Genomic DNA, 21,672 nt, shown 5'->3' on the forward strand with positions numbered 1-21,672 from the left:
TAGTGCATTGATCAGCAAAAGTAGGAGGACCTGTGCTCACGAAATGCTGCAATTGTGCATGCAAGGTTATTGTTTTTGGAGATATCTGGAGCTATCTGCAAAGGGGAGGTGGGGGTGGGGAATACAATTTATGGACAAGTTAGCAAGCTTGTGATGACTCCAGATTATTCACTGAACTGTGCGGTGACTTACATACGTCTATTTCTTGGTTAATGTTTTGTTCGTTTGACAGGTATGCCATGTTCCTAGCGGAGCAGCGTTCCAAGGTGCTGGCCAGCCACCCGGAACTGAGCGGCTCCAGGGTGCCAGCCTTCCTGGGCAAGATGTGGAGCGGCCTGCCCCCAGAGGAGAAGCGGAAGTACGTGGAGATGGAGAGGAGGGAGCGGGAGCGCTACCTGAAGGAGATCAAGGAGTACCAGGAGACGTCCAGCTGCCAGGCCCTGCTCAACAAGCAAACCAAGGAGGGCATGCCGTCTCTCGCAGGTGAGGCAGTTGCCATGGAAACCACTTTCAAACTGTGCAGACATTGCTCTACATGTAACAGCTGGTTTGCTGATGTATTAATAGTTGGGAAGCTGATTTCATTATTTTTTGACACCCAATCAACACATACGTGTAGTATGTTCGAGGTTATGTACATTCAATCATTAAGATGTTGGTTGGTAGATTGGTTGGTCAGCCTGTTGCAAAATCTTGTGAATAGGACTACTCACTCATTCGTGAGGATTAAAGGAAACCACAAATGGCAGATAAAATCCATTGTCTTGTAGAACTGGACATGCCATCTGTTCCGTCAATTGAATGATTATCATATCTCATTTGAGAGGAATTATTATCCCATATTTGTTTTCTTTTGGAAATGAAGTATAAAAGCTGCTATTTTTGCGCACAGATATATTTGCAAATGAAGATGTCAAACATGTTTTCGCGAGACATTGTATTTGTGATCTGACAACGAGGCTTTCGTAAGTGCACTAATGCATGTCCATATGCAATATTTTTGTGTGGTGTTAAATCTATTGCCCAACCATGATTGGCAAAGTTCATGTAAATTAAAATCCTTATAAAAATAAAAACTTTTACAGTAATGGATATATACAGGATTTTGATACATATTTTGTGTCATTGTCTTTACAGGTACTGATGAAGACATTGAGGAACATATCAGTAAAATCAACAAGACTGATATGTTGGTAAGTATCCAAGATTAAGATACTTCTTATTTTGCAAAATTGTCTGCTGGGCATTGGCTACTTGTTCATCAGATGTGATGACATCAAAGAAAGGAAGAAATCAGAGTACCGGTACTATGTTTTGCATGTCAGGCTGTAAACCTTGTTTATCAGTGTGTGAAATTTTGAAATTTAGCTTCTTCTTTTTAAAATTTTAGGTACTTTAGCAATTGTGATTTACAATGTTGCCAGTGACTTTTATTCAGAAAAAAAAGTATACATGCATACATACAGTCAGTCAAACCTGTCTATAGCAGCCACCCAAGGAAGATGAAAAAAGTGACGGATGTAGACAGGTGGACACTATAGACAAGGTCTTTAACATGACATTTCTATTGGGGATATTGAGTCTAGTGGTTGTATACAGCAGGTGGTAGCAGTGGCAGGTTTGACTGTACACATATCGTCGCTGGGGCGACAAGACCTCGTATCTACAACATGTCAAATGTTCAGGAGAGCAAAAAAACATGGCAGCCAAAGTACTGTATCCAATGGGATAGACATTCCTTTGACATGCCGTGGTAGCTTCATTTTTGGGGTAAGACATTTAGGATTTGGACAGGACATCGCTTAACTGATTATCTGACCATTAATAAAAAAAGGTCATTTTCACCAAAATTGCAGATACAAGGTTTTGTCACCCCAGCGACGATATGTACATGTGTTTTGTTTGTTTGTTTGTTTGTTTGTATTTGCTGAGCATACAGACTCACAATTTCTGTTCATAGCTATCATCATTAAAGACACTCACATCTTTTGATTCTGATTCTGCCAAGATCACTGTATGATGCTCTGTTTGGTGCTCTGTTAGGAGAACATAAAGCAAACACTGTTATGTCACAAATCATAGCATTTCTGTGTAAATGAAGAGTGTTCAGTGGTAATGATGGACAACTCATCATCTCTGTTTTTCCAGGGTTGCAACCACTTGCACTGCAGAGTGTGCAACATGTACTTCACCAACAACCACAACATGCAACAGCACGTTCTTGGAAAGCAACACATGACGGCCCTAGCTGCCAAAATATGTGAGTACAATCACACTGCAGCTGTTACATTGGTACCCCTCGCTCTCTCCTGCGATTTTATTGCTGGAAGTGAGGGATTTTGTTCTCCTGACATTGTCACAACGTTGTTGTGTAAGGTCTGTTAAAACAGAGCTTTAGTCAGCATCCTCTCCAATATGGTTGAATCAAGCATTTCACACAGCCTATGACCATAACATTGCATCAGCTCTTTATGTTCAGAACTTGCCCTCACTTGGTCTGGAATTGAATGAAAGAGTCTGAGTTTGCAGAGCAGTATCTTAAAGAATTCAATATATGTACACATTTATTTATCTAAAGAATTGTTTGGATGTAGGTGCAAAACAAGAGATGCAGTGTGACAAGGAAATTACAATTTATCTTTTTATTCTTCTAATCTTACTTAAAAATAAAAGTTCCAGAAGTTTGATGAAAATTGATTAACTTTTAGGAAGGAAGTTTTACAGTGCATCTTAATTCATTCCATAGGTCAACTGGATGAAGCTTGTATCAGATTATGTGGAGTCAAATCTCTTTGAGAGTAGATTGCAATAAGTGATAATTTTATGGATGGGCATCAAATGTTACATTTCAATTGTCATGACAAGGATACAACATCTGCAGTGTTGGCATGTCATCACTGAACTGTTGAAAAAGAGTTTATTTAACAAGTGCTTGCTGTTACATCATATTTAGGACAGTACAAGTGTTCTTCAAGTGACAGTTATGTATTCAATTCTCCTTTAGGCATAAAAATGTTTTATGATGGTGTATCCTGTGCAAATGTATATTCCTGTAGAGTTGAGATAGTGATGGATCAAGCTCCAACTGGTCTACTTTCCATTTTCAGTGAGTCAGTGAGGGATTTAAGTTCCATAAACCATTGTGATAGTAGTCATTATCCCACGTTCTTTCATTCTGCACAGATGAGATGGACCAAGAGACACTGGGTCTGAGCAATCTGGAGAATCAGACCCAAGATGCCTCGACGTCCACCGAGTGCCGGTCCTGCAAGTGCTTCAAGGAGGGTATGCCCGACACAGAAGGCTTCTGCTCAACGTTTTTAGACCTCCACTGTGGTAAGATTATATCTTTCAGCCCTTTGTACATCTCTTCTTTTCCTTTTGTTGGTGCTGTGGTGCTGTTATTTGTCCCCGCCGAACGAGTTCGAGCAGGGGACTATGAAACGGGCTCCGTACGTGTGTGTGTCCGTGTGTCCGTCCGTGTGTCCGTCCGTCCGTCCGTCCGTCCGTGTGTCCGTGTGTGCGTCCGTGTGTGATCAAAATCTTCAATTTGCTACTTCTCTGTCATTTATGAGCCAATTTTGATTCTGTTTGCTTTATATGATAGCACTACATGGGAGCTTTGAAACTTCTACACAGAATTTCAGTCGTGACCTTTGACCTTGACCTTTGACCTATATTGTACATTTTGCTACAAAATGCTACTCCTTCGCCATTTCTAACCCGATTTCGATTCCGTTTGCTTTATGTGATGGCACTAGGTGAGGGCTTCAAAACTTCTACACAGAATTTTGACCTTTGACTTCTTTGACCTTTGACCTTGATTTTTGACCTGTATTGTACATTTTGCTACAAAATGCTACTCCTTCGCCATTTCTAACCCGATTTTGATTCCGTTTGCTTTATGTGATGGCACTAGGTGAGGGCTTCAAAACTTCTACACAGAATTTTGACCTTTGACTTCTTTGACCTTTGACCTTGATTTTTTGACCTATATTGTACATTTTGCTACAAAATGCTACTCCTTCGCCATTTCTAACCCGATTTCGATTCCGTTTGCTTTATGTGATGGCACTAGGTGAGGGCTTCAAAACTTCTACACAGAATTTTGACCTTTGACTTCTTTGACCTTTGACCTTGATTTTTGACCTATATTGTACATTTTGCTACGAAATGCTACTCCTTCGCCATTTTTAACCCGATTTCGATTCCGTTTGCTTTATATGATGGCACTAGTTGAGGGCTTCAAAACTTCTACACAGAATTTTGACCTTTGACTTCTTTGACCTTTGACCTTGATTTTTGACCTATATTGTGCATTTTGCTACAGAATGCTACTCCTTCGCCATTTCTAACCTGATTTCGATTCCGTTTGCTTTATGTGATGGCACTAGGTGAGGGCTTCAAAACTTCAACACAGAATTTTGACCTTTGTCTTCTTTGACCTTTGACCTTGATTTTTGACCTATATTGTACATTGGCTACAAAATGCTACTCCTTCGCCATTTCTAACCCAATTTCGATTCCATTTGCTTTATGTGATGGCACTAGGTGAGGGCTTCAAAACTTCTACACAGAATTTTGACCTTTGACTTCTTTGACCTTTGACCTTGATTTTTTACCTATATTGCACATTTTGTTACAAAATGCTACTTCCGGCGGGGACATATGTTACGCACCGCGTAATTTCTACTTTTCCTTGTTGTTGTTGTTGTGCACATTTTTTTTTTTTTTTTTGGGGGGGGGGGGGGGGTGGCAAGTGCGTAAGATTAATTTTAGAGAGTAGAAGCTTCTGTCGGCAAATCATATTTGAGGATCTCAAAGGGATGTGCTCCTGCTAGTGCGTGGAAAATAAGAGCAGACTGTGCTTGGTGGTAAACTTTAACCCGTTGAGGACGGACTGATTTTGCTATAACAAGAATTCATTGTTCATTTTATTTGGAGATGGCCAAATCTTGGATGCAGATGGTTATGTAAATCAAGGGACTTACAAGCTGTGGCTACAATTGGTATTCTACCCTCTTTCTTTTGAGAATCAGATATTTTACTGAATTGGTATTAAATAGATGGTAACTTGTCAATAATGGTATAACCTGTTTTCTCTAAACCTGTTCCTTTCAGGAACCTGGTATATCAAGTTCCCAAAATGTTGACAAGAGTGCCTGCATTCCTTGTCTACATTTATGTTTATTTGTGTTATACTGCTTAGAAAAATGGCTTCGAGTTTGATAGAAAGTGTGGAGTCAGTACTATCTGCATTTGTTCTCATTCTGTAGGAAAACTGGACCTTATATTACAGTGTTATTTACCCTTTTTTCTGATGTGCTTGTTCTGCTATAAAACTTGTATGAAGATGTACACAGGCATTAAGGCTGAGCTCAGTAGATTTTAATGTTTGCTGAACTACAGCGTATTCAGGTGCCTTGTTTTGTCAATAACAAAAGAGTCTGTGAGCCCATCAGTGCACACTCTGCTCATACCTTTGCACCAGATCAATATTTTCATTGTTTGATGACACACATAGTTGACCGTGGAAAGAGGATACATATACTGCATGACTGCTTTCTTACAGGTAGATTACCAGCCCGTCCATTCTCTGTCAAGAGGCAAAATGAATCTCATTTGGACGTATTGAAGGATCTCAGAGAATTGTGGGAGGAATGGGTTAATTCAGTCCTGGGAGCCAGAGAAAGCAAATAAGTGAGAATGTTTCTCAGCTGGGGTTGGACTTGATGGTTTGAAATTTTTCTGATTAGCAGAGCTGTTTACTTTCTAAGCAAATTGTATTTTAAATCTCTCCTGCAATGTCATGCCACAAAACAGTACTGTACTGTACAAGCAACAACACACACATTTCAGCAGTTTTGTCCTAAATTTTGTCGTAAAATAATTGTAAGGAAAAATGGGCAAATAATAGCAACCATGCAATTGAACCTTTTTCCTCAAATATGTGAATGCTCTTGAAAGAATTAAGGCATGATTTATCATAGTCTTGCATTTAGCTGAAAAAGGAAAGTAAGTGTAAGTGGTCAGATGAATTTCCTGTAATAGCTCAAGGGAACTATTTACCAGTAAGTTTTTTCTTAACTCCTGTGCTTTTTGTCAGATCGTGAGCTAGAACTGAGGGAACTCAGGAGACAACATGCAATCAGCATTCATGAGCAGCTGTCATTACGAAAGAAATTCAAGGAACTGCAGGTAAGATCAAAGAAAAATAAGATAAGTCCTTTGTTTGTCGAGATAAAGCATGCAGTACTTCTCCTCATAAGGATGGGCCTTCAGTGGAGGCTTGTATGAAAAAATATACAAATGATGCACAGGTCTGAGTGCGTCGATTGGACTTGTGTGCGTAAAGGTAACTATGGAATGCTTAACCCACGAGGCAAAGCCAAGTGGGTATAGGCTGCATTCCGTAGTTTCCACATGGACACTATTCCAACTGATGCACAAATTAAAAGACACATGCATCATCCGTGTTATAGAATGAGAATGATTTTCTTGCCGAAAATCTATTTTTCTATCGTGTTACCTGATGGCAAAATTACCGGATGCATTTTGTTTTGGCTTGCCATAGACGAATGCCCGAAAACCACGCATCCAATAGACTGCCCGAAAACCACGCATCCAATACTTCAAAACCATGCATCCAGTATTATTACTAGATGAATGGTAAAAGTACTGGATGCTTGTTTTTTTTAATCCAATATGCCTCTCTTACTGAAGGCACGAACGCTTGCGTACAACTGTAGTGCACAAACCTTTGCTACAAGTGCACATACTCTTGCTGCAAGTGCACGATAACATGTTTACCATTGTGAGGCAGCATGCGGCCAGTAAAAATCAACACGCAGCTCTCAACCAATGAGATTGCAGGATTTTTGCTACCCATTCTATAACATGTTCTCATGATATCTCACAGAGAGTAGAGATAGTGTCAGTAAATCCATCACGGTAACGATTCTTAATGATGGAGTCAAAAAGGGCCTGAGCACTCAAAGAGGGTGGTCACCCTCTGATGAAGATTCTGCTGGGATCAAAAGCTCAGACCCCTTTAACTCCATTTTTACTCCTCTGGCTTGATACTATATGATATTAAAGCAGTTTTGTAGCAGTTTTTTTTTTCATTTTTTCCGGTTTTTTTTTAATGCTTCAATGAGTCATGATAGCAAACAAAACAAGACCCTGCCCACAAATAGACTAAGGCTGTGTCTTAAAGTCCTGTCTGTTTTATTGGAATTTGATGCTGTGCATGTTACAATGTTAGTCGCAGTTGTAATGTCTGCAGTAATCTGTGGAGGTTGTTTACAAAGCTTGTTATGATGAGATATTACATTGTAAAATGTTTTGACAGACATCACTCAGGTTGTGACTGATATAGCAAGAACATTTTACAGTTTTCTGGCTTCAATTATTAGAGTAAACATGGTGATGGCTCATGCTTTGATGTGGGGAAAATGCTATATAGGTGCAGTTTCAATGAACTACTGCAATAGACACGTTTCATGGCAATTAAGTGGCCTATTCTATCATAGACTGAACATGGTTACAAGTGAAACCAAAAGGTACTTGGTCAGCAGACATATGATACCTTAAAAGATGTATAAGCATTGCCATAGGATTTAATGATATTTGTGTGTGTGTCTGTGTTTGTGTGTGTATGTGTATGTGTGTGTCCTTTACATTTTTTTTTTCACTGTGTCAAACCCAGGCAAACACAAACTGATGTGTGTGTATACCATGATATGATGTGACATTAGGAACAACCATGTAACATATAATGGGCATTTTAGTAGAAGGCTTCACAGTACACCACATATTCTTTCTTGGGTATTTGTGTGCGGGCCTGAAAAGGGCATACCCACTCTCAACATTTCAATAAGCATGTTCTTGATTTTTAAATGAATAACATCATTCTGCAATTAGGTAAAAGCATGCTAACCAAAAATGTTGAGAGTGAGTAGGCTCTTTTCAGGGCCACACACGTACCCAAGAAAGAATATGTAGTGTGCCACATAGCTTTCTTAACTCTTTATGTGCCACGTTCGCATGTCCGACTCAGTCGACGGCGTGCCAACTTCGCATATTCTGCTCAAACACACAAAGCAGCCGCAACCGATCGATAAATCTCCTAATCCCGCAGCAGTACGATGAAAGCGTTCCTCACCCTTTTGTTCCTCTCACATACAGCTTGCATTCTATGTGGTGATTGACTATCAAGCGGTGTTCCCAACTAGATTTGTGGGTTCATTCTAAGTTTCTGTAACAGTTTTATGTGCAAAAGTTATGCCTTTACTAATGTAGCAACTGGTAATTCAAAAGACTAATTGAAAATAGGTTTGTCATACAATATTTATATCAAAGCAGATGTTGGCATTCCTCTTGTTGTACTTTGCTCACTATATGTCTAACTGAACAGAAATTTGTAGAAGTTTGGAAAAACAGAATTCTTTCTCCAAGCATGACTACCTTCATGTCTCAGAATAATGGGGCACACAAGGGGTTTCCAACATGGCACGTAAAGAGTTAACATTTAACCACTATGGAAACCTTCAAAGATTTGATTTAATGAAATGGGCACTCAATCATGCTGTCACTCTGGGACTGTTCTGTCAGTGTGCTCTGCACTTAAATTAGTTGTACCAGATTAATTTGTATCAAAAGGCATGGTACAAGTGATTGTTCTATACTGGATCCAATCACAGTCTTTTTGAATCAACTTGATTTTGCAATCAGCAATAGTAGACATCACAAGATAAAGAGGATGCGCTTGCTCAGGGTCCAGCGAAGCTGTATGCAGGAGTTAATATGAAAGCACATTGTGTTGCTGTCAAGGGCAGTGCACAATGAGTCTTACCAAAACATGTTTGAGAAAATTAAATGTAGTGCTCCTGAATAATTCAGTGTTTCTCACTTACCCATATTGGATGAGAGAATGGCGGGTATATCAGAAATCTTGCAATGTGTCTTTTCAGTAGAGTACTTTGGCTTTGTACCTTGGTTGAATGCAGAGATATCAGCTGTCACTTTTTGTTTTCAGTTTGTAATAGGAGGCACAGAACAGTTTTTTTTTGGGGGGGGGGGGATGGGATGAAATGTTAAAGTCATCTCCCCTCTGGGAAATTCAAGATTGTTGTCATTTCTTTTTCTGATTTTCATTTATTTATTTACTTACTTATCTTTGACAAACCAAAAAGTGTGTGTGTATAGTTTGTGTAAGGTGCGGGGGGGGGGGGGGGGGGGGGGGGGGTCTGTGGACCCTTTGAAGTACTGTTTTTTTTCTCCCAGAATACTACAGGTTTCATGATAAAGCCTGCTTTTTTACTTTTTGTCTCGCCCACCGGAGGTGAAGGCGAGACTAAGGGATCCAAATGGCGTCCGTCCGTCGTCCGTCCGTCGTCCGTCGTCCGTCCGTCGTCCGTCCGTCGTCTGTCGTCCGTCCGTCGTCCGTCACAAATAATAAAGTTTACCTGCAAGACTCTCTTATGATGCATAACTTGGCAACTGTTACAGCAATGGCAGCCACACTTGGGTGATAGAAGCACTAGGGGTATCTTCATGTTATGGTGTTGTCAGAAGTCATGTGATGAGGTCAAAGGTCATTTGAGGTCATATATTAAAGGGTATGTGCAAGACCCTCTTTTCTATGTTAAAGTTTACCTGCAAGACTCTCTTTTGACAAATAACTTCACATAAGTTGCTTGGATTACAACCTAACTTGGGTCATAGATGCGCTGGGGGTACCTTCATGTTATGGTGCCATTGGAGGTCACAGGATAAGGTCAAAGGTCATTTGAGGTCATACGTTAAAGTTTACTTGCAAGACTCTCTTATCACTCGTAACTCGACACATGTTGCTACAATAGCAATCAAACTTGGGTGATGGATGCACTTGGGGTACCTTCATGTTATGGTGCCATAAGAGGTCACATGATAAGGTCAAAGGTCATTTGAGGTCATATGTTAAAGTTTACTTGCAAGACTCTTATCACACATAACTCAGCACATGTTGCTACAATGGCAATCAAACTTGGGTGATGGTAGATGTCTCTTGGGAAGTTGAAGGTAACCACAAGGTCAAAGGTTACAGACAGGGGTCAACGAACTTTTAGGGCCCAATGTTAAGTTTTTAGGGTGCATTTCGTTTATGGCTCATAACTTTTGATCCCTTTGTCCGTTTGTGACCAAACTTGGATGGAACATGTCCCTTGGGGAGGTGAAGGTCGTCACAAGGTCAAAGGTCACAGACAGGGGTCAACAAACTTTTAGGGCCCAATGTTATTTTTTTAGGGCGCGTTTTGATTGTGGCTCATAACATTTGATCCCTATGTCCGTTTGTGACCAAACTTGGACGGTAGATGTCCCTTGGGGAGTTTAAGGTCATCACAAGGTCAAAGGTCACAGTAAGGGGTCAACAAATTTTTAGGGCCCAATGTTAAGTTTTTATGGCGCGTTTCGATTATGGCTCATTACTTTTGATCCCCTTTGTCCGTTTGTGACCAAACTTGGATGGTAAATGTCCCTTAGGGTATTGAAGGTCACCACAAGGTCAAAGGTCATAAGCAGGTCAATTAACTTCTGTGAGTTATACAAAATATTAATTCCTTGTACGCGAATGGGCGAGACACAATTTGGCGATTGCCTTGTTTTAATAACTACATTTCCATTGTGGGGAAGGTAAAAATACTTTTTTCCCCCATGAACAATATGCTTTTCAGCCATCAGAATACTGCAATTCCATTTATAAGGTTGGCACCCCTGTGAATGCAGTATTGATTTTTCACATTTATTCAGTGAAGTACTGCTGACATTTATGTTTATTATTGTTTCCCCTTCCATAGTTGAGATGCTCTGATGATTCTTCAAAATGATGCAATATTTCAACAGTAAATGATGAAATATGCCCATAATGCATACCAGTTTGACCTAGATATAAAACATACATTATTATTACCTAGTGTGTACAGACATGAAGTGTTCCGAAGAAAATGCCTCTAAAACACCTAATTTTTTAACAGTGGCTTAGTTCCATAATTATAAATAGTTCAAATGTAAAGCTGAGTACGTAAATTCATTGATCGATGGTGTTAGGCTTGTACCTCTTTATGATAATTGCCATACATTACAAATCATGATATACTGTAAAACATGATAGATTCGTGGCATGAAATTTTTGCGAATTGGAGCCAACGGTCTTTTTCGTGGCAAGAAATTTTCGCGAATTGCCACTGGCGTACAATGTATATGGTGTAGATAAGAAATTTTGCGTGCATTTTAATTTCGCGAATCTTGGCGCTCGCGAAATTCGCGAATCAACATGCTCGCGAACGTTACTCGTTTTACAGTACAAATCCCATTCAAACAATACAAAAATACTAAGTTGTATTCAGATAAAAAAACATATCCTTGAAAAAATGAGATAAAATTTGTTTGGTAACGACCTGTTAAACCCCCCCCCCAAAAAAAAAAAAAAAGAAAAAAAAAGAAAAAAGAAAAAAAGAAATGTATAACTTATTGTATCAAACACTTTATAGGGATAATATAGTTTTGGTTGAGACCTGACTTCAGGTTTCTAATACTTTTTGATGAGATAATGAAAAACCTCTTTATATGAAATATGAAAGAGCATGTAATTTCATGAGGAATTCAATGGTTATTTGATGAAAATTGGTTTTGAAATGTCTGAGATATCCAAAACAGAGCGATTCTAATAAAGTGTGAGACGTACCTTTTTTTACAATCGCTTTGTTTTACTTTGTTTTTGGATGTTTCAGTCATTGCAAACCCAATTTTCATCAAATAAATTTTGAATTCCTCTTAAAATGGTATGCTCTTTACTATTTCATAAGTTTTTTATATTTTTTCTTGTGGTATCTCGCAAAAAGTTAAGATGCCCAATTCTCATTCAATTCAATTCATTTATTTTCATTCTTCTTTTTTCTTTTTCAACAAAAACATAAAACAAGATAAATCAGGTTTTACATCATAAACAAAGAACATTTGCCTTTGCAATTAATAAATGGTATCAATAAACATAGAAGTGCACACTGGCAAAAAAAAAATAATACAAAGTCATGCTTCAGTTGAAAAAAAAAGGAAGAAAGAATGGAGAGGTCCACTAAAAAGCAAGGCTTGTAGATTGTGAACCACTCCTAAAACCTATGAATTACTTTTTTACAAACACTTATGACGAATATGATATTTGACAGGATGGGAAAAAACAGAAGAAACACAACAACATGACACAACTTGCCAGAATAGATGTAAAGTATGGAAGGAAAGAAAGAAAAAAAGAGAGAATGAGAGAATACCTACATGCTGAACAAGGGAAATGGAACAGGGGTTGGTAGAGAATGTGCTTCGTAGAGTTGGTGCTGCATGCAGCTGAGCAAGGATTGTAATGGCTACTTCTTTACGTAATAATGAATTCAGTGATTAAATGATTGGTGGGTGGATGATGAACCCTGAGGTTAACGAAAACTATAGCTATTAAAGGAAAAAAAACATATCAGGAAGGATTTAATAAAAAAAGTTTCAACTTGCGCTTAAAAGAATACAAAGATGGGGAATCTTTTATTTCACAGCTCAGTGAGCTTCAAAATCTAGGACCTGTGTATATAAATGTATTCTGAGCCAATAAAGTTCTCAGGAGGGGTAAATGAAACTCATTAGATTGTCTAGTGGGATAATCATGAAAAGACTGGTTCCGTGGGAACATTAAATTAAAAATACTGGGAAGTGCATCTACATTGTAATTAAATATAAACTGACCAAGTTGAAAAAAATACAAATCTTTAATTTTCAAAATCTCATGTTTAGTAAATAATCGCTCTGTATGGGAACATGGCGGGACGCCACAAATAATACGAATAACCTTTTTTTTTGTATAAAAGTAATTTATCTAGTAAGTTTTGATGGGCACTACCCCATGCTCCACCAATACTGTACCATCCCTTTATAAAGTATCATTTTACAAGACTGTTGTAGAAATGAATAAACACAACACAACATAATGTATATTTAAAGATATCGAACAATAGCTTGAAGACTTGGATTGTCACTGGCAGTCGTACGACTTTTAGAATAAAGGACAGTCATAACAATACTCCAGTTGTGTTATCAAAATATATCACAGTAAATCAGTTAGCGTCATCATATATCTTTTCTTCATCGTATTATCTCTTGAAATCATCTTAACAAATTTGCCATTGCTAGTTGAGTTTGCACAATAAACGATGAAATAAAGTGATTAGAAAATTAAACAAATATTAATTACATGTATCTTTTTCTATAAAGTTCACTATTAACGAACTGTACATCATTTAACGCAACATTGAACCATCAGCTCAACTCACAAAGAGTCGCAAAGTAGGATTCTATGTAATAATAATAATAATGATAGTTATCAATATTTGTGTAGTGCCTTTTCTCTACAGACTCAAAGTTCTTCAACAGCTTCAAAAAAATAAAAAAATCAACAATATGTTCATCTACTAAACAAAACAAAAGAGAGAAAAAAACAAAATAAAATAGATAAACAAAATACTTTAAACTTGTCCGATGGACCAAAATATGTCATTCGGGTTGTTTGTCTCAATTTCGTAAAGTTATTAATAAGTAATCTTTGCTCAACCTACTGTCAAAATTTGGCTGCTTTGAACAAAATGAAAAAAAAAAGAAGATATATAAGAGCTCCACTTTTTCTGGACCATTTTGGGGGACAGATGCTTTTTTACTGGAAAGTGATACTTCTGCACAGTGCACATGAGTGATCCCAGTCTTTAAATCCTATTTTCTCCCTTTTCTATGAAACTGCACCTCCTGCTTCTTATTTCCATCTTATTTTGAATGGATGAGGATATTCCAATTTGAACAAGTTCTATATTACTTAAAGCTTAGAGCCTATACTCCTCTAGACTACATGTATGTCAAAAAGTGTACTTTCTTTTTGGCCATCGTTTTGCAGGTTTTGAGCCAGGCAGTCACAAAATTATTATTATTTGTACTGTACACTTTACATGGCAGGCCATATTTCCCTTATTATTATTGTGGTTTTTTTTTTAGCAATGAAGAATCCCCTAGTTACGTACTTGTTCCTTTTAAAAGCAAGTTATTAATATTAATCTGATCTTTGCAATTAATTTTCTTTACATTACACCTGTCAGTGTCTTCTATGAAGTTTGCTTTATAAAGATGTCTTTGAGACAGCACATTAACTTCTTGTATATCTCGATTTTTTAAACCCATTCGTTAAAAAAAAAGATCTTGTAGTTCATCCAGTGGGCGATAAAGTGATGTTAAAAATGTAATGAACCATTATCTGTACAGTGTATCTTGATTTGCTAGGGAAAAAAAATCATACAATTCACCCTTAGGGCTGCAAATTGATGTTAAAAATAAAAGATACCATTGGTATCTGTCCATTGTATTGATACAAATGTATAAAACCCAATTAAAGAACTAGATAAAGATATCTCAAAGGAATTTCAGTCCATCACTACCCTTAATTTAGATCCAGTTAGTTTACATGTAAACCCAAAGCCATCGAATTTATATATTTGGGCTTTGGAGTTGGTAAAGCGGTAGTTGCAGACATGGAAGATGAAGAGGAAGTTTGCCTTTAATGAACAGATTACGTAGTTATAGGTCGGCATTCCAGAAAATTTCAAACGTGGATGATGTGGAAGAGCACGTTGGCTGAGGAGATTAGTTCAATTGGTATTAAAGGAAAGCATGACCATTGCAAACTGATATGATACGCAGAGATCTTTCTGATTGGGGGATTATAGTTAATAAGACGTTGATTAGGTCAAGAATACACAAAAAAGGATAAAACTTAAATTGTAGGTGGACATTTTACATTCTTGTGCCCACACGTCTAGTACAGATCCCATGGCACTGTTTCTGAGGCCTGCAAATTGGTAACTCTATTTTTTTTCCTACTGCACTTCAATTTGTTTTACTTTGTTTTCTCAGTTTGCCCACAAGAGGGGGAGGCAAAACTGATCTAAGTTTAGTTTGTCCTCCTTTTACTCTTTTATCCCTTTGTCCACTGCCTGTGCTTCCGCCTTTACCTGTATTATATTCTATTACATTTTTGTTGGAGTTTACCTGCAAAATCCTCATGTGGCAATTAATTTTCTAACTTTGACTATTTTTTTTTTTTTTTGTGTGACGAAATTGGGGTAAAAGATGCACTTGAGGGTTACTCAGATATCCCACAGGTTATACTGCTTCATTGACATCGCATTGCATTTCCCAATTCTACTTTGGTTTCTTTTTTCAGGCATCCAAGTTGCATTGAAATGAGCGTACTAAATTTTGGTAAATGATGACAACTAGAATTTTGTGGTGGATTCCCACAGATTAATGCTTCTTGTCTTTTACTACAACATTTACCATGTACCTGGTAATACTTCTTAATATTGCTTTAATTTTTTTCCTCCAGTCATCCAAGTTGCATTAAAATGAGCATACTCATTGCTCTGCTCCAAGTGGGAAAGATATGTACATTTCACCAGTGCTCCCTGCATTTAGTCACAGTAAAGCTCCGCTTCTGTTCGTTCTGTTCCAGATATCTAGCAGACTGTTCTTACCCCCTCTATGTCAAGTCAGTGCCATGCTAATTTAATCCCACATTGGTCGACATAGAGACTCTTCGCTGATTTTAGGAAGTCGTGTTCATAAAGTAAAAGCTTTGAGATTCGGTGGCAAAAGTAAATTAGAAAATGATAAGAATATCATGATAGCATTGTCCTGAAAGAAATGTGAAAAACACATCTGCTACACGACTGTGTTTTAGGTGAAAATACTCTTTGTATTAAAGAGGGAGATATACATACAATTGTAGTTGTAGAGTACAAATTGTAGAAACAGTCATTAGTTTACATCTGAATCTTATTCTGCATTGTATGCTATGACTTGATAACTGAAGACTTGGTATAGCTGTTTGTGTACATACTAGAATGCTCTATTGTCACGGCATCTAACAGATCACCAAATTTGAATGCATAAGTCTGCATTAACGTTAAGTCAATATTGCTGTAAAGTTGAAGATTGCAAATCATCAAATCGTAATCATTAAATCAAATTGGCATATCACCGCAAACCGTAAAGCCACATCAAGCAAAATGTCTGAAGGTACATCGTATGTGACTAGAACCAATCAATAAGCCTGTGAGAGCCGTCAATCAATACTTCAGTTCTGCAGTTAAAAGTGTGTGAAGGTGAAGAAAAGAAAAGAAAATGGGGGAAATCAAATAAGTGGTATTATTACCAGCGGCATGAACAGAAAGCATTTATAAATATTATGGTCCTATTTATCTAGGGTAGCACTCTTCAGTGTTACAATGTTTGGTCAGAGGATCCCTTCACTTGTTATTACCTCCGCCGAAGAAGGAGGTTATGTTTTCATCGGCGTCGGTTTGTTTGTTTGTTTGTCTGTGTGCGAAATAACTTTAAAAAGTGGACAGATTTGAATGAAAATTGCTGGAAGTTTTGATAATGGCGTAATGAACAGACAATTAAATTTTGTTAACAAGTGTTCTGGGAATTTTTATGGATTTTTCACAGATCTTTTATCTTTTGGCACATATGAACATTGAACTTGGGAGTTCAAGCTGCGCGTAGTTCAGGTTTGCACGTACACACTCTGAAGCGCATGCTCTGTTCGAGCGAGGCAAGGCGCCGCGTAGCTTAAAGCTTATATGTTCAAACGAAAGGTTTCTATATATAGTGAAATAGGGCAGTTTTCAGCATACAGTATTATGGGTGGAAATGAGCTGTTTGGTGGAGTTCTGTGTTCTATAGTGCTTTTCTAGTTATCATTATGCTGTCATCACCAGGTATTTATTTGCACCCCTGGGTCAAGAGTGATATTGTGGTAAAACATCTCGTCAGAAAGGATGCATGCACCAGATAGATTTGAACTCAACATTCTCTTAATTACATGCTAAGATCAGAGCCTTATCCAGTACATCCCACTTTATCCACCAAGTGTTTAGACCTGGTTTGGCATGCTGTCTTCCTCAAAACCCTAGATGAACAAAATGTGACTCTGTACTAAGTTTTGAACTGCGATTCAGCTCCTGTGTTGGTCTCATTTTCTGCTTTCATCATCTTCTTAAACATACCTCTTTTCGCAATATACTACTAGATTGAAATAAATCATTTTTTTTTTTACTACCTTGCTTTGTGCATGTAGGCTATGCCTGAGAATGTGTTATCTGCAAGTATGTTTGCAGAAAAGATGTCCTTTAATGCAATTGTTTGTGCTTGTATCGATCAATACCTTGATATTCCTGAATCATGGCTTCTAAGTTCTATTTGGCCTTGCCTTTAGCAGGCTTTAAATACAAACATCAATGAAACCTGCCACCTACCTTAGGTCTACTCTATCTACAAGGGTAACTGAATGGCGTGCTTTGAAATGTATGCACAATGTTCCACTGAATCGATTACAGAAGGGTAAAAAAGTACAAATAACTCATGCAGATGCAATGAACAACAAGCCTTGGCAATTTCCCAGAGTGCTTGAGCAGAGAGGGTGCCAATCAAATTAAAAATGTCAACATGTTAATGAATATTCTGAGGGCTGTGTGTGATGTGTTCAACCAGCACACAAAGGGACGGCAAGCTGTGTGTGGTTAACAAATCATATATATTGAATGCTGGCATCATTCAAATTGATAATGAGAATGATAATGATGAAATTCTGAGTCATTTATGCCTTTGATATTCACTTATGTTATGCCCACATTATTCTCGTCTATGTTTTTTTTCAACAAAATTAAAAAGCAGTGATATTTGTAAAGGTTTTCAAAACTAATACTGTTGAAGACTAAGACTGAACAAAAAAAAAAAGAATGATTTTAGAAATTATCATGAGGTTTACTATTAAAGCATAGAATTTTTCCTTTTCACATAAATATTGTGTCCAAGTTTTGATGTTGAATTTTCCTGTATTCTCTGTGCGACTATGAAATTCAGTAAAGTCTTATACATAAAATAGATGCATTCGATGAGTGCATTTTTTTCACCTACATGCAAAGGATTCCCAGATTAAAATATGATGAGTTTCATGCGTAGAAATATGAATGTAAGGGTTTGCATTTCACTTCAACTATAGGTTTGATTCGTCCAGCTCTGTTTTACAGATTTTGCAGGTTCACAAAAATGATATCACCAAAATCAAAGATTGCTAAGAATATGAAGTTGTATACCGTATTACTTTCTGATGTGGCAAAGTGATGAAATGATGCTTAGTTTTGGTAATTTGATACATATTCCACTCAATCAAGCAATGGTGACTTCTTGGCTTGTTCTGACAATAGTACTTCGTCAAAGTGATGGATATTTCTTAGTGAGGATTAAACAATGTTTGGTATTGTTTGCATTTGTGTTGTATCATACAATACCAGTCAACTTTTCTTAAAAGAATGTCAACATGAATGATAAATACTAGAGGTTCTAGCATGCAGCCCTGGGGGCACCATGAGACACATAGAATAGACCAAAAATGAGTTGATTTCATTTGGTACAGATATCTTACTTATACAACTCTTAAGCCACTACAATCTTGCAATTGTGATTCCAATTGTTGATTGCTTTCCAAATTTAGATTCCCTGTACTCTTGAGAATGATTTCCACATGTTGCCTGTGGACATTCTACAAAATATATATGAAACCATGGTTGTTAAAAAAAAATGCATGTTTCCACAAGAATTCATGCAATTTCTTCCAAGACAGGAATGTCAGTATGGAAGGACATGTTGTCATATGTGAATAAATACCCATGCCATGCTACCTTCCAATATTTCTTTGCAATAGTTAAATCAGTTTATGACAATGAAATTACTTTCATGATGTAACACTTTCTCCTAGCTGACAGACTCAAGCCAGGTCTGGTATTGATATTGCCATTGGCTAAAGTAGCACAAGAATGGCTGTGATTATAAGGAAAAGATGCATACTCTGTCCTTAAAACAGTATGGTATGAGTAGATGGTGGAGAAATGAGCATCCCCCTTTTGTTTGTTGTTGTTGTTGTTTAAATTACTCAGAAATCTTCTTGCAAAAGTTCATGAATGTTTTGAAAACTCATATATCTCTGCCGAAGTTTGCAGGTTGCTGAGGGCAATATATTTCCAGGTTGTCTGTCAGTCCATCTGTGCCGGCTCCTTGTAACACAATTTAAGATAAACTTTTACATGATCTAATTTCACAAGCAGGGATACTACATACAATGTCTAGTATATACATATCTGTATACACCGAATATTTGGTTAGGTTTTTATTTTCGTGAATTTCGCGAGTCAGGTGCTATTTGCGAAATTAAAGACACGCAAAAATATTGACTCTGATCCCGATGTGGATGTGACATACGCATGTACATTTCTCTGTTCAGTACAGGACTCCACGATCGTGAATTTAATCACGCGCAAAATCGTCTGGAGTTCCCGATTCGTGAAAATTTAGACTCGCGAAATATATGGCGTATACAGCACTGTCCATTGTGCACTGTCCATTACATTAAGTCATTCAATAAAAAGAAAGATGTTTAGAATTATTGTCCTTTTTAGGTCACCTGAGCCAAAGGCTTAAGTGAGCTATCGCTCATCGTCCGTCATCCATTGTGCGTCTTCTGTCATGCATCATGGGTCATGCATAAAGTTTTTACATTTTCATCTTCTTCTTGAGAACCCCATGACCGATTTTCACCAAACTTGGCAGGTAGCATCCGTAGGGGGGATAGGATCTCAATTTGTTCAAATGGGCACCATGCCCCACCTGGGGGGCTCCCCGATGGGCCCAAACCCCCAAAATTAAGGAATCTTAAAAAATCTTCTTCTCTAGAACCAGAAGTGATAGAGCTAAGTTAATACCATAACTTAGTACATTGATGACTGTAGTTTCAAGTTTGTTCATGGCGGGATCAGGGGTGCCCCCTTGGGACCCAGGGGAGGGGTCCTTATGGGGCCCAAACTGTACATTTTCATCTTTTTCTTGAAAATACCATTATGAATTTTCACCAAACTTGGCAGGTAGCATCCCTAGGGGGATTGAATCTCATTCCCATCAAGTGGGCACCATGCCCCACCTGGGGGCCCCAGGGGGCCTAAATTGGGGCCTAAATTGTAAATTTCCTTCTTTTTCTTGAAAACCCCATAATGAATTTTCACCAAACTTGGCAGGTAGTATCCTTAGGGGGATAGATCTCATTTCCATCAAATGGGCACCATGTCCCACCTGGGGGGCAAGGGGCCCAACCCATCCCCAAGTAAGGAATCTATTTTCTCTAGAACCAGAAGTGATTGAGCTAAGTTAATACAATGAGTCAGTATATTGATGACTGTTGTTTCAAGTTTGTTCATAGCAGAATCAGGGGTCCCCCCCCCCCCCCCCCCCCCCCCCGGGACCCAAGGGAGTGGGGTGGGATGGGTCTAAATGGTAATGTAAATTGTACATGTTCATAATTGTTGAAAACCCCTTGATGAATATTCACCAAACTTGACAGTTAACATGCCAGGGGGTTAAGATCTCAATTTGTTTAATAGGGCACCATGCTCTTTTTGGGGGCCCCTAGGGGGCCCAATCCCCCCCCCCCCCTCAACATTAAGGAATATTTACAATTCTTCTCTAGAGCCAGAAGTGATAAAGCAAAGTTACTGTGAGTTTGTACATTGATGAGTGTAGGGTTTCCAAGTTTGTTCATTGCAGATCTGAATGGGCACCATGCCTTCCTTTGAGGCCCCAGGGGGGCCCAAACCTCCTACATTTGTATATTCGATATTATTCTTCTCTAGAATCAGAAATGATAGGGCTTTAAGTCTTTTATTTTCCAAACTGCATAGTCCATCATTCTATAAAGTACAGTGTACTTGGCAGGTATTTTTACCAGTGTGATGGGGGATATGGAAATGGACACCATGCCCCCAGCTCTCAAAGCTACCCCCACCTCAAGTTTCCAGTGTTCTCAGGTAAGAGTCTGCAAGAATTCATGGAAGGTGAACTTGCGATACTCGGGTGAGTGCGAGACCCCCGGATCTCTTGTTAGTTTAGATGCCTAATCTCCCACACATTTGACTGCATCTTCAAACTTCAAAGCTGATTTTCTTAGGACCGAGTAATCTAGTGTATGACTGACTGGCTCATTCTATGCAGGTGTCTTTTCAGCTACAGTTCAGTATTGCAAAGGTTTGTTTATCCGAAAATGAATTATTCCAAAAATTGAGTTAGCTAGTAAGGTTAGTTATTTCAACGGCTCATTATTCTGAAGGTTCTGTAATCCGAAAATGAAATAAGGTTCATCTTTCCAAAGGTTTCTTAATCCGAATATGAAGTAAGATTCATAATTCCGAAGGTTTGTTAATACACACATTCATTTCATTTTCAGATTAACAGACCATAGGGATAACTATCTGTAACCGTCTATTCATATGTCACAATATCCTGTACCATATCCCAGGAAGGTTTTAGAGTCTGAAGAATAAAGGAATTATGAATTTTAAAACTTGAAATATGGTAACATTATCAAATTCTCACAATGCTGGCAAACATATTTCATAATTCAAAATTGTGTTTGATAGCAAACTTTCTGTGCAGAAGTAATGCATAGTGCAATTTGTACCTATCAAGGCTGTGTAATACTCTGCCTGTAACCCATACATTTTGTTC

The 21,672-nt window shown here is 38.0% G+C and overlaps 1 protein-coding gene across 1 annotated transcript in view; it reads left to right on the forward strand.

Annotated features, from left to right (window-relative positions):
* Positions 1 to 21,672, forward strand: part of LOC139735717 (uncharacterized) — a 55,433-nt gene that overhangs the window by 8,631 nt on the left and 25,130 nt on the right. Inside the window, exons 6-10 of the mRNA XM_071646464.1 lie at positions 233 to 483; positions 1,138 to 1,193; positions 2,149 to 2,260; positions 3,184 to 3,336; positions 6,107 to 6,198. Of these exons, the coding sequence (XP_071502565.1) occupies positions 233 to 483; positions 1,138 to 1,193; positions 2,149 to 2,260; positions 3,184 to 3,336; positions 6,107 to 6,198 (664 nt within the window). The remainder of the gene's footprint in view (positions 1 to 232; positions 484 to 1,137; positions 1,194 to 2,148; positions 2,261 to 3,183; positions 3,337 to 6,106; positions 6,199 to 21,672) is intronic.

The sequence above is a fragment of the Diadema antillarum genome, unplaced genomic scaffold, assembly GCF_040938485.1.
Source record: "Diadema antillarum isolate AM-2024a unplaced genomic scaffold, OU_Dant_1.0 seq00000593_RagTag, whole genome shotgun sequence".
In the NCBI taxonomy this organism is placed as follows: domain Eukaryota; kingdom Metazoa; phylum Echinodermata; class Echinoidea; order Diadematoida; family Diadematidae; genus Diadema; species Diadema antillarum.